A 13281-nucleotide genomic window follows, 5' to 3' on the forward strand; every position below is an offset into this window, starting at 1 on the left:
TCTGCAGTCGAATGTTTAAAGAAAATATATAATCTTACGTTTAATGCACCGACAGAGTTGATATTCTAGGAGCGCAGGATGGTTCATCCGATGGGTTGTTTTTACTGCAATAAGTAACACGTATTTACTGCACTAAGTAACACGAATGAGTAATCATTGGAAAGATGTTATTAACCATGTAAAAAATATTTAACTACACATATTTGTACCATCTTATTTGACAAGTAATATTATACTTTACCGAGTGTTGACATCCCCAGCGTTTACCAGTACTTTTTTGCTTACTATCAGCTAACACCGGCCACAACCCTGAGCTGATGTGCTCATTTGATCCCTTTTCTGACCGCTCAAAAAGAGCGAGTTTTATTCTTTAAAAAACACGATTCTTTCTTCCAATAGGCATCCCAATTTATTCTAAACCATGTTCCATGATTGATGCAATGTTGGAATGCTGCTCAAATACCGTTCCTAAATTAGACATAAAGGGTATCTGGAATGAGCAGAGCATTCGTTTAATTGCGAGCAATTTGGGACGAGGGCAACTCGACGACGGTGTCCTTATTAAACAGGACCCTGCGGGGTGGGCTGGTAGGAACGAATAACCAAATAATATAAACATAATGTATTATTACACTTGTTAAGCCAGGAAAGCCCCACTGAGTCAAAAGGTTTTTGTAGGGTCCTGCCAAGTGTTTGCAGTAGGGGGCGATGTTGCTACACCTAATCGGACGATACGAAGGGAGAGATTGAGGCCTAGTTCTAGGCTTTAGGCCTAGCTGTATGCTTTAGGGCGCTGTGAGTTAATTTTTAATTTAAATGATTTAATGATTCATGTAAAAGCTTTAAATTTAAATGTTTCTATTTAAAAACATGAGGGAATGTAACATTGTTAAACATAACTCCCTTTCACACACGCGGGGGTACGACACGAATGGAGAGTTTCAGGCCTAGTTCTAGGCTTTAGGCCTAGCTGTAGGCTTTAGGGCGCTGTGAGTTTTTTTTTAATTTCAAAGTTTTAATTAAAAGCTATCTCAGGGAATTATTAGGGCGCTGTTAGTTGTTTTATTTAATTTCAAAGTTTTAATTAAAAGCTATCTCAGGGAATTATTAGGGAATGTTACACGTGTTTAGCCAGGAAAGCCTCATTAATTTAAATGTTTTAATTAAAAGCTGAGGGAATTATAAGGGAATGTTACACTTGTTTAGCCAGGATAGCGTCACTGAGTCAAGGTTTTCGTAGGGTCATGCCAAATGTTTGCAGTAGGGGGCGATGTTGACGGACGGACACATTAATCTATTGGTGGTCTGGTCCACTTCGTTCCTACCAGTATAACAAAACTCCTGTGTACGACTGTCCGAGCTCTTTGCAAGTAAGTGGGTGGCTCTGAAAAGAGCCGTTGTTGTGGTGGTAGAGGCGGCGGCGCGTTCACTTCTTTGCCTGAGAGGTCTTCTTGGGCAGCAGCACGGCCTGGATGTTGGGCAGCACACCGCCCTGGGCGATAGTCACGCCGCCCATGAGCTTGTTGAGCTCCTCGTCGTTTCGCACGGCGAGCTGCAGGTGTCGGGGGATGATCCTCGTCTTCTTGTTGTCGCGGGCGGCATTGCCAGCCAGCTCGAGGATCTCGGCAGAAAGGTACTCGAGCACGGCGGCCAGGTAGACGGGTGCTCCAGCGCCGACCCGCTGGGCGTAATTGCCCTTGCGGAGCAGCCTGTGAACGCGACCCACGGGGAACTGCAGGCCGGCGCGGGAAGAGCGGGACTTTGCCTTGGCGCGAGACTTGCCACCGGTCTTGCCGCGTCCAGACATTGTTAAGCGACCTAGGATGCAAAACGCACTGGAGACAAAGTACGAACGATTTGTGACGTTAACACGCACCACCGGAGCGGCTTTTATAGCGGAGACGAGGATCGTAGAGCGCGCCGCTGCTGATTGGCTCCTCTCGGTCGAGTCCCGCCCTCTCCTTGAGCCACCAATGAAAAGCCGGGACGCGAGGATTCGATGTTGACTTTAATTATTTGTATCCATATATATTTTAATGCGGGCACGCATCTTATGAATGAAACAATGCGATACACGTACTTAATAGGTTCAAGTTTTAAGCATGATAGAGTTAATTAATGGGCACGTGCTGGCAAGTCAAACTTATAAGCGGATTCCGCAAATATCAATGTATTATTGATTATAATAATCATTTTGAGGGACCGCATTGGTTATAAGAAATCATTGTGATAGCCTTGAGCTCGTGATTGATCGCCCACGTGCCTATACGGTGTATATATATTTTCCTTTAACCGCCTGTTCGGGCAATGCCTAAAAATATATGTGCGTGAATAATTCAGTCTCTTAGTTTGCAAAATGTGAACTTCTTATCAGCTCGGGCTTGAAACAACATAAACCAATTTCTTTGGGTTTAATAGTTAATATTTCACCAAAATAACCCTTTTGTTGAACATTATGTAAGCATGGTTTCACAACGCTTATATACGACACCAACGTGTGATGTTGAAAAATATGAGCGGCGGGGTATAGAAAATGAACTTCATTGTCGCTTACGCCTGACGACTCGTGAGAGCCGTGACCAGCAAACGAAGGTTTCCGGCACCCGAACTTTGAAGAACACACATGGAAGCGTTTTCATGAGTAAGTGGTGGCTCTGAAAAGAGCCTTTGTGTTGTGCTTTGAGGGCCGAGCTGGGCGTTCAAGCGCGCTCGCCACGAATGCGGCGGGCGAGCTGAATGTCCTTGGGCATGATGGTGACGCGCTTGGCGTGGATGGCGCACAGGTTGGTGTCCTCGAAGAGCGCGACAAGGTACGCTTCGCTGGCCTCCTGCAGAGCCATGACAGCGGAGCTCTGGAAGCGCAGGTCGGTCTTGAAGTCCTGCGCGATCTCCCTGACGAGGCGCTGGAAGGGCAGTTTGCGGATGAGCAGCTCGGTGGACTTCTGGTAGCGGCGGATCTCGCGCAGAGCGACGGTGCCGGGCCTGTAGCGGTGAGGCTTCTTGACGCCGCCCGTGGCCGGAGCGCTCTTTCGGGCCGCCTTGGTGGCGAGTTGCTTGCGGGGGGCCTTGCCGCCCGTGGACTTGCGAGCCGTCTGCTTGGTGCGAGCCATGGCTTGGTGAGGGCAAAGATTCTCACAGGCGGGGAGAAGGCGGCTTATGTAGCCCAGAGCGCGCGCTCACTGGTCAGCGGAGTCGTGACGTGCGAAGAAGGGGAGCGTGCTGATTGGTTGTCAGCGTGCAATGATCTCGAGTCGTCAACTCTTCTTAATCAACAAAATGTTCACAGTTTGGATCATTTCAGAATGCCGCATCACGATGCAGTAGTACCCTTTGAGCGCCGTCGATGTCTTTAACGGATGTTATTTTCTCAAGCAAACACCTTTCCGAAAACAACTTTACAGTGCTCTGCATGATCTAAATAAAGTGTTAAGAAACTGCACTTCATTGGAAACAGTAATACGTAAAAATGTCGGAAAGAGGTGATCACAGGAATAGATATATATTCTCTTGGCATTGAGATGATGATCAATTATACTGCACGAGTCATCCATGCTAGGCGCTTACTTTTACATATATGTACACGTGCAAAATGTTAGTTCCTGCCCGAAAATACAACCACGAATTAAATATATTGCATTGCAAGGTTTTGGCGCCAAACATCCAATGTAATATCTGAATGGGCTGCAGATGAAATCAATGGACAAACAAGTCCAAGAAATGCCTGCTGGTGAATATGATGTGCCATGAATATTGTTATCGCTTTTATTCACGTGGAAACATGTTAAAATGCGTTCGATCTCTCCACTTCACTCAATGAGCGAACAATGTCCCCGCGTGAACCGGGGCTTTGTTGGAAGTTTCGTTTTGTACTCCTGCTAGGACTGGTACAAGCAGGTTCGTTGAGGTGGGTGGCTCTGAAAAGAGCCTTTGTAATTAATGGTGGAGTCGAGGCTTCACTTGGAGCTTGTGTACTTGGTGACGGCCTTGGTGCCCTCCGACACGGCGTGCTTGGCCAGCTCGCCGGGGAGCAGCAGTCGCACTGCGGTCTGGATCTCCCGAGAAGTGATGGTGGAGCGCTTGTTGTAGTGCGCCAGGCGGGACGCCTCGGAAGCGATGCGCTCGAAGATGTCGTTGACGAACGAGTTCATGATGCTCATTGCCTTGGACGAGATGCCGGTATCGGGGTGCACCTGCTTCATCACCTTGTAGATGTAAATGGCGTAGCTCTCCTTCCTGCGGTGGCGTCGCTTCTTGCCATCCTTGCGCGTAGCCTTGGTCACAGCCTTCTTGGAGCCCTTCTTGGGAGCAGGAACCTTGGCCGGCCCAGCGCTCTTTGATGCGGGAGGATCGGGCATGTCGACGCGTTGTAGGCAGCTTCAGGTCAGAACAGACGGGAAGCGAATGTGGATGTCGGTCGCGCGTTGAGCTCCTTTTATAGGAGGCGAGATGCAAATCAGAGGATCGTAGTGCGCGGCGCTGCTGAGTGGCTCTTTTAGTACCATCCCTCTCCATCAGCGTCCAATGAGAAACGCGGACGCGATGTTCACTTTAATATCGATTTTTACTGCAAATATAACACAATGTAATGTCCAAACATGTATATTAGTGAATTGCAGCCATGGCATTGCCTTTGTTTTAAAAAGGATGACGAGAATACCCAATACAGTATATTGTGTTTTGAGCGTGGGTTTTTTTGTTTCTTACGAGGGATTGTTTCACCACTCGTCTAATACGGCGCACGGGCGTTTTATGAACGCAATTTGGAAAAATACAAGCGCTCGGTGGAGAAAAATAACTTCGCTGTTGTGCTGTACAGGTGGAGATTAGCATTCCGGCACGCTACGTCAATTAGGACGAGTGTGCTGTAAGATTGTGGCGCCAAATGCTCCACGTAATATCGGAATCGGCTGCAGCTGGAAATAATTAACGCAAAAATACCAGAAATGGGTACTGTATTAACGCGTTCAAGAATTACGCCTTGTTAAATGTGACGTGTCGTGAATATCATGATTTCTTTCATTCATGTGGAAGCAGATGAAGATTCGCCAACTCAACAAGCAAACGTCCACCACGCTCACGAGGAATTGGCGCGCAACAACCCAGGACATGTGCTCCATTTAGAAAGTGTTTGCAAACACTGGCGCAAGCAGTTTCGAAGAGGTGGGTGGCTCTGAAAAGAGCCTTTGGGTTGGCTTAGTGTGCGAGAGATGGGCGCTCAGCCTCCGAAGCCGTAGAGAGTGCGGCCCTGGCGCTTGAGGGTGTGTGGGGGTCGCTAGCCCCCGAGATCCCTCCCTCGATAATACTAACGGCCGGACTAACATCATCAATCGCCCCCCCGCTGCTAAGCGAACCGCCGCTAGGCTCCTCACCCATGGTGTGGGAGCCGTCACCCGAGGATTCCCCTCCACCGCGGGTCCGCGTAGCAGGCATGGTTAACCACGTACGCGCACACCCACACACAGCTCTGCACGGCACTCACCCAACGCTGGCCGCTCACGTTACGATCGCGCACCTGGGGTACGCCGATTACGCACGCCGAGAGCTTACGCAAGTAACGAGCACACGCGGGCGGGGCACACGCCGACACAACGACTCAAGCCGCCGCCGCCGTGCGCGCGAGACAAGGGTGTTAAAGGGAAGACGTGGGCAGCTCAGGTCTGGCTGCCACCACGCCGTGCGAGACAGGTACCGCTGGATTTTCTCGGCAGCCAGTTCCTCAATAACCTCCGTTGCGTACCCCGGGCGTGCGATCTTTGTTAACTCGCGCACATCCTCGGCGTAATCACGGAGATCTTCGCCAGGTTGGCGACGGCGCGCCTCTAAGGCCGATTTTGCTTCCTCCTCGTCACGCGTGCCAAAACGCTGATCGAGTCGGCGCATCAGCTCCTCTAGCTGTGTCTGTGCGCTCGCGGGTAACGCTTCTACAAAATCGGCTGCCCGCCCATCAAGATTCATATTAAGTTGACGTACTGCCTGCACGTCCGTCCATCCATTAATTTCCTTAGCCCCTAAGAGATTGCGGGCGAATGCCTTCCACGAAGGGGCCCCCCTGCCGGTAAATATTAGTCTTATTTTAGCGTGAGGTAACGCGGGGGTCCGTACCGCTTCTGACACCAATTTGTGGGGTCGCTAGCCCCCGAGATCCCTCCCTCGATAATACTAACGGCCGGACTAACATCATCAATCGCCCCCCCGCTGCTAAGCGAACCGCCGCTAGGCTCCTCACCCAGGGTGTGGGAGCCGTCACCCGAGGATTCCCCTCCACCGCGGGTCCGCGTAGCAGGCATGGATAACCACGCACGCGCACACCCACACACAGCTCTGCACGGCACTCACCCAACCCTGACCACTCACGTTAGGATCGCGCACCTGTGTTACACACGTCGTGAACGTGCGCGCACACACGCATACAGCTCCACACGCGATACCCACTCCTGCGCCGCTCTGCGCCGCGCTGGCCGCCCACGTTACGATCGCGCACCTTGGGCACGCCGATTACGCACGCCGAGAGTTTACGCAAGTAACGAGCGCACGCAAGCGGGGCACACGCCGACACGACGACTCGTCCCCTCCCCCACTCGCGCGTGCACGTCAACACAAATATCGTACAAGGACGATTCTCCTCTCACACGGCTGCGTAGTCACGCCAACACACCAAAAGTGCTCTCCCCGGGCGTTAACGCACACACCTCCGTACCCGCACAATCGTACAGAGACCACGGCCTTTATGCGTACAACGACCACACACTCGCGAATGCAGTGCACGCTAATACCACGTTCCAAAAACACCCAACAACACGGTTTTGTTACTACGCTCGAGATTTTATTAGCCCTTGCTAACCAACCGAGCCACCCGTGTGTGTGTGCGGGACAGCAAGGCGCTTCTAACCCACACTCTGGTGCCGTGTAGCCCTATTCTATGCTGCGCTCTCTGCTAAACCGCTTTCCTACTCGTCCTTACCCCGAACTAACCCTCTCCTACGGATCCTACCCTCCGCTCTGAGGTGTTGTAAGGCGCGCAACACGATACCGTCTGTAGTCCTTGGTGACCTTGCGGCGCTCAGATCGTCCTGCAGACAATCTAGCGGCTCGCCCGATGACTCCTTCGTCGCTGACCCCGTGTCCAAACTCCAGAAGAAGAGAGTTCCCTACTGCCCCTGCGTTTTCTTTTAAACTATTCACATCAAAGGCTAGGCGCCCCCGTCCCGACCGCCTTGGTCTCTCGACCAATCCTGAGCCTAGGATTTCCCGCTCTTTTGCGATCCCGCCGGCCTTTGAACTTTCGACCAATCAGTCGTCCCGGGTCCTGATCCCAGCTATCTGCCTTGCTGACCCGTGTTTGTGTTTGTATGCGTTTCTAACTGCGGGGCTCTCTGAGCTCGCCATGGTCGTGCGATCTCAAATCCGCCCACGGCGCCGCAGTGTTACTTGGCCTGGGAAGGGTCCTGTCCAATTCCCTGGCCCTGAGAAACCGTGGGGTAACCCCCCTAGGGGGCCCTCGGGTGAAAACTCAGGGTAGGTGACCCGACCACGAGGCCCTACGTGGGTGCGGGTGCGTGTTTATGTGGGGGGGGTGATGGGGGGCAGTGCGGCGGTGGAAGCCGGGCGGCTCCCTGGCTCGGCCGAGCGGCCCCGTTGCTGTGGCACCACATAGCCCCCCGGGGTGCCAGTCCCCGTCCCGGGTTGACTGGAGCACCTCGCCTGGGTTGCCCCCACGAGGTATCGCCGCGGGGTCCGCGGGATTCGCCCGGCCCTTGTGGCTGGCCTCGGGGGTGGCGGCTCCGTCTCCTGGGGCTCCGGCGGTGGTCTCCTCCTCCATTCCAACGGCTCCCCTCGGTCTCTGGCACCTGCGGGCTGGGGAACAAACTCAGAGGCGGTGGGGTTTAAGGGTCGCCGTCCTCGTCGCCCCCGGCCCCGCCCGGGGCCCCTCGGAGCCCGGGGCTCCGTGGGGCCCATATACTGCGCGAGGCCCCCGGGCACGGGGGGTGGGGGGACCCCGGGGTTTCGGGGTACTTGGACGGCGGGGCTCCCCCCCTCGGGGGCTGCTCGCCACGGCTTCAGTCGGCGGATGTTGACCACCATCTCCCGGCCCCTCTCTCCTCCCTGAATCAGCACCGTCCATGGTGAGATCTGCCGTCTCACAATCCAGGGTCCTCGCCAGAAGGTGGTCAGCTTCCCCACCTGTCCGGCACCGACGCGGGGAGTGTACAGCCACACCTCGGAGCCCGCAGTGTAGAAGGGGGGCTCCATACGGGGTCGGGCGCCCTGCTCTTGCCGCTGGTGCGCGGCCTCTCCGTGCGGGTAGGCTCGGCCCCTGGCCCCTCGCAGGGTCTCCAGCAAGTGCTCCACGGGGTGGCTCCCTTCCTCCCGTTGCGGCGGAGGGACACCGAACAGCAGATCTGCGGGCAGGCGAGACTCGCGACCAAACATCATTAGGAACGGGGTCTGTCCTGTAGATGTGTGAACGGCGGTGGTGTAGGCGAACAGGGCATAGGGGAGGTGTTCGTCCCAGTCCTGTTGATTCGCGGCCGCCATGCGTTTAAGCTTCCCGGCCAGAGTCTGGTTCATCCTCTCTACCATCCCGTTCGCCTGGGGGTGATATGCCGTGGTTCGGTCCTTCTGGATCCCGAACTCTCGGCACAGCGCCTGGAATAGTTCGGCCTCGAATTCACTACCCTGGTCGGTAATGACTCGTTCGGGGATCCCGCACTTAAGTACGTAGTTTTCGCCCGACTGCCCCGATCTCTTCCTGTCTCACCGCTATACCATCTCCCTCTCACGTGACCCTGACTCCTCCCCCACATGACGTCACATCCGCCAAGCCCTTTACGCCTGCATTACAATAACATCAGTTGCGTACCCAGGGCGTGCGATCTTTGTTAACTGGCGCACATCCTCGGCGTAATCATGTAGATCCTCGCCAGGTTGACGACGGCGCGCCTCTAAGGCCGATTTTGCTTCCTCCTCGTCACGCGTGCCAAAACGCTGATCGAGTCGGCGCATCAGCTCCTCTAGCTGTGTCTGTGCGCTCGCGGGTAACGCTTCTACAAAATCGGCTGCCCGCCCATCAAGATTCATATTAAGTTGACGTACTGCCTGCGCATCCGTTTATCCATTAATTTCCTTGGCCCCTAAGAGATTGCGGGCGAATGCCTTCCACGAAGGGGCCCCCCGGCCGGTAAATATTAGTCTTATTTTAGCGTGAGGTAACGCGGGGGTCCGTACCGCTTCTGACACCAATCTGTGGGGGTTGCTAGCCCCCGAGATCCCTCCCTCGATAATGCTAGCGGCCGGGCTAACATCATCAATCGCCCCCCCGCTGCTAAGCGAACCGCTGCTAGGTTCCTCACCCATGGTGTGGGAGCCGTCGCCCGAGGATTCCCCTCCACCGCGGGTCCGCGTAGCAGGCATGGTTAATTACGTACGCGCACACCCACACACAGCTCCACACGCGATACCCACTCTTGCGCCGCTCTGCGCCGCGCTGGCCGCTCACGTTACGATCGCGCACCTGGGGTACGCCGATTACGCACGCCGAGAGCTTACGCAAGTAACGAGCACACGTAAGCGGGGCACACGCCGACACAACGACTCAAGTTGCCGCCGCCGTGCGCGCGAGACAAACCGTACAACAATGCGCAGCCGATTACGCGCTCGAGCCGCGGGGTTGGGGGTCAGGGGCCCACCACAGCGCCGCACTTTATGCAAGTAACGAGCACACGCAAGCGGGGCACACGCCGACACAACGACTCAAGCCGCCGCCGCCATGCGTGCGAGACAAACCGTACAACAATGCGCAGCCGATTACGCGCTCGAGCCGCGGGGTTGGGGGTCAGGGGCCCACCACCGCGCCGCACTTTACGCAAGTAACGAGCACACGCAAGCTCACACAAAGCTAACAGCTTCACTGCGCACCGCGGTTTCGCACACGCGAGCGGGGCGCACGCCGACACGACGACTCGTCCCCTCCCGCACTCGCGCGTGCACGTCAACACAAGTATCGTACAAGGACGATTCTCCTCTCACACGGCTGCGTAGGCACGCCAACACACAAAAGTGCTCTCCCCGGGCGTTAACACACACACCTCCGTACCCACACAATCGTACAGAGACCACGGCCTTTACGCATACAACGACCACACACCCGCGAATGCAGTGCACGCTAATACCACGTTCAAAAACACCCAACAACACGGTTTTGTTACTACGCTCGAGATTTTATTAGCCCTTGTTAACCCACCGAGCCACCCGTGTGTGTGTGCGGGCCAGCAAGGCGCTTCTAACCCACTCTCTGGTGGCGTGCAGCCCTATTCTATGCCGCGCTCTCTGTTAAACCGCTTTCCTACTCGTCCTTACCCCGAACTAACCCTCTCCTACTGATCCTACTCTCCACTCTGAGGTGTTGTAAGGCGCGTAATACGATACCGTCTGTAGTTCTTGGTGACCTTGCGGCGCTCAGATCGTCCTGCAGACAATCTAGCGGCTCGCCCGATGACTCCCTCGTCGCTGACTCCGTGTCAAAACTCCAGAAGAAGAGAGTTCCCTACTGCCCCTGCGTTTTCTTTTAAACTATTCACATCAAAGGCTAGGCGCCCCCGTCCCGACCGCCTTGGTCTCTCGACCAATCCTGAGCCTAGGATTTCCCGCTCTTTTGCGATCCTGCCGGCCTTTGACCTTTCGACCAATCAGTCGCCCCGGGTCCTGATCCCAGCTATCTGCCCTGCTGACCCGTGTTTGTGTTTGTATGCGTTTCTAACTGCGGGGCTCTCTGAGCTCGCCGTGGTCGTGCGATCTCAAATCCGCCCACGGCGCCGCAGTGTTACTTGGCCTGGGAAGGGTCCTGTCCCAATTCCCTGGCCCTGAGAAACCGTGGGGTAACCCCCCGAGGGGGCCCTCGGGTGAAAACTCAGGGTAGGTGACCCGACCACGAGGCCCTACGTGGGTGCGGGTGCGTGCTTATGTGGGGGGGGTGATGGGGGGCAGTGCGGTGGTGGAAGCCGGGCGGCTCCCTGGCTCGGCAGAGCGGCCCCGTCGCTGTGGCACCACAGATGGCGTTGGATCACAATCCTGGCACATCGCCCGATGAAACCGGTCGCCGTTGTTTGTAATCACCGGCGAAACGTCACCGGTACTCCAATTGTAAATGCTGTTGTGGGTTCACTCTCCCCGACACACAAGCGCTGTGTGTGCTGAAGTTGGTAACCAATTGGCACGTTTCGTTTACGTGACAAACCCTGACTGAATGGCCGTGTCAGGCGATGGTGGTGGGTGGTGGTGGGTTAACGACACAATGTTGATGTTCACGAGATCTCTAACCCAACAACAACAACAACAAAAACCAAACCTCTGTCACGGAAAAGTGTCACCACAGAGCAAGTCGCTCCGACCTCCTGGAGATACCGGTGTAACAGGCTAAAAAAAATTAACCCGTAAAAACAAAGTTTTTCACTATAAATCCTTTATATGCGTGGCGGCTAGAGTCCTCTCGTCCTCTGGCTTGACATGGCTGCCACCTATGGGTCAGATGATTGCCTGCCACCATTAAGCAATTGGTAATTAAATATAATTTTTTTTCCAAAAAAGTGTAAAATTTTGGAAAAAAATTTCCACGAAAATAAATTGTCACGCACAACGAGTCTGTGTGCAAAATGTCAGCTCGATTGGATCACGGGAAGTGGGTTAAAAAACGACTGAAAGATTTGCACGGTCGTAAGTGCGCAAGCAAGCAAGCAAGTGAACTTAATATAAAGGATTTAAAAAAAAAACCCTGCCCCGATTAAACCCGGGTATAGTTTGGCTCAGGCCAGAGTATACCCGGGGGGATAAAGTGTCCTAGGCTAAACTATACCCCCGGGGGTTTAAACTAGACTGGTCCAGACCATACCCCTCTCCAGGGCAGAATATGCCCCATGTGAAAGTTCAAAGGCAATTATCCATACAGAGAACAGCCGACAACGAACTTCAATCGACATCTAAAAAGCGTATAAATGGAAGTAAGAATCTCAATTTGATCAATTTAAGCATTTTTAGGGTTAGGGTTATTATTAAAGTTTTTCTGGTTGAAGCAATCAAAGTCTATGTAAAATTTCGATTTAAAGCTTTCGTGACTGCAGGGATTCATCTTCTTGGTTCTTTCGGTAAAGTCACGTAGAAGGTAAATAATAAAATAATGAAAATAAAACGTAATAAAAAAATATAATATAATATATTTAATATTATAATAATAAAATAATAGAATAGATTACTATAATAAAGTAATATAAAATAATAATATAATCAAATAACATAAAATAATATTAGAATATAATTTATTATGTTTTATTTTTATTATTTTATTATTTCCCTTCTACGTGACTTTACCGAAAGAACCAAGAATATAGTAGATTTTAGTTTTACTTCACTTTACTTTTCCAGGTAAGGCCCCCACTGAGCTGTGTAGTAGAGACCTGGCTATCACAAATGACAGCAGCGCACCGAAGTGGCTCATCACGTGACATTCACTGCAGCCAAATACTCTGAACGCATGTTGAGATGTTAACTACCTCTCCTGGTATACAGGAGATCGTTGGTTCGATTCCGACCCTGACGCCTGCTGTATATTTTGAGTTTGCGCGTCTCTCTCTCTCCCCGTGGTCGTGTGGATTTTTCTCCAGGTCCTCCGGTTTTCCCTCGACATTTAGAATCGAGATCACGCAGTCAAAGTATTTGGCCGCTATAAATGTCCACACAATGATAAGCCACTTCGTTGAGCTTTCATTCGTGATGGCCAGGTGGTCACGTCTGATAAAAGAGCTACTACGTATCCAGTTGGACCTTATTTGGTAAAATCCCAAGAAAATTTTTGTTAGTTTAAGTATGTACATATATAATTGTAAACAGAATCACAAACTAACGCTCAACTTTCTTAAACGTGTAAGAGTCAACGCGCGCCACCACCGTGCGACATCACGCGAGCAACCGGGACGCAGAGAATCTCTCAACCCTTTCCCACGTCCGAGACGTCTGCAGAGTTCCAGGGTCGGTGGGTGTCACCGTTCACGTGGTGGGTGTCACCGTTCACGGGGTGGGTGTCACCGTTCACGGGGTGGGTGTCACCGTTCACCGCAGAATCCCGCGAATCGAGCGCGCGGCTCGCCCTCGTTAATTCTATTTAGAGAGGCGCAGCAGTGGCAGCAGCAGCAGCACTGCTGTTGTTGTTGTTATAAAGACGTCGTTGCTCACCGCAGAGAAGCGTAGCGACACGACCGCCGCCACTCTGCGCTAGCCGGCGCCAAAACTGTG

At 53.0% G+C, this 13281-nt stretch overlaps 2 protein-coding genes across 2 annotated transcripts; both read right to left on the reverse strand.

The window, feature by feature from the left end:
• Nucleotides 1-1409: 1409 nt before the first annotated feature.
• Nucleotides 1410-3110, reverse strand: LOC144733650 (uncharacterized). Its single transcript, XM_078615677.1, has 2 exons — nucleotides 2714-3110; nucleotides 1410-1887 (listed from the first exon to the last, which is right to left on the reverse strand). Exons 1-2 carry the CDS (start codon nucleotides 3108-3110, stop codon nucleotides 1427-1429), a joined length of 858 nt encoding a protein of 285 aa, XP_078471803.1. The 3' UTR covers nucleotides 1410-1426.
• An 843-nt stretch (nucleotides 3111-3953) lies between these two features.
• LOC144733651 (histone H2B type 3-B) lies at nucleotides 3954-4355 on the reverse strand. The gene has a single exon (XM_078615678.1). It carries the CDS (start codon nucleotides 4353-4355, stop codon nucleotides 3954-3956), a length of 402 nt encoding a protein of 133 aa, XP_078471804.1.
• Between the last annotated feature and the right edge of the window lie 8926 nt (nucleotides 4356-13281).

This window comes from Lampetra planeri, chromosome 48, assembly GCF_965212315.1.
Source record: "Lampetra planeri chromosome 48, kcLamPlan1.2.h2, whole genome shotgun sequence".
NCBI classification, from domain to species: domain Eukaryota; kingdom Metazoa; phylum Chordata; class Hyperoartia; order Petromyzontiformes; family Petromyzontidae; genus Lampetra; species Lampetra planeri.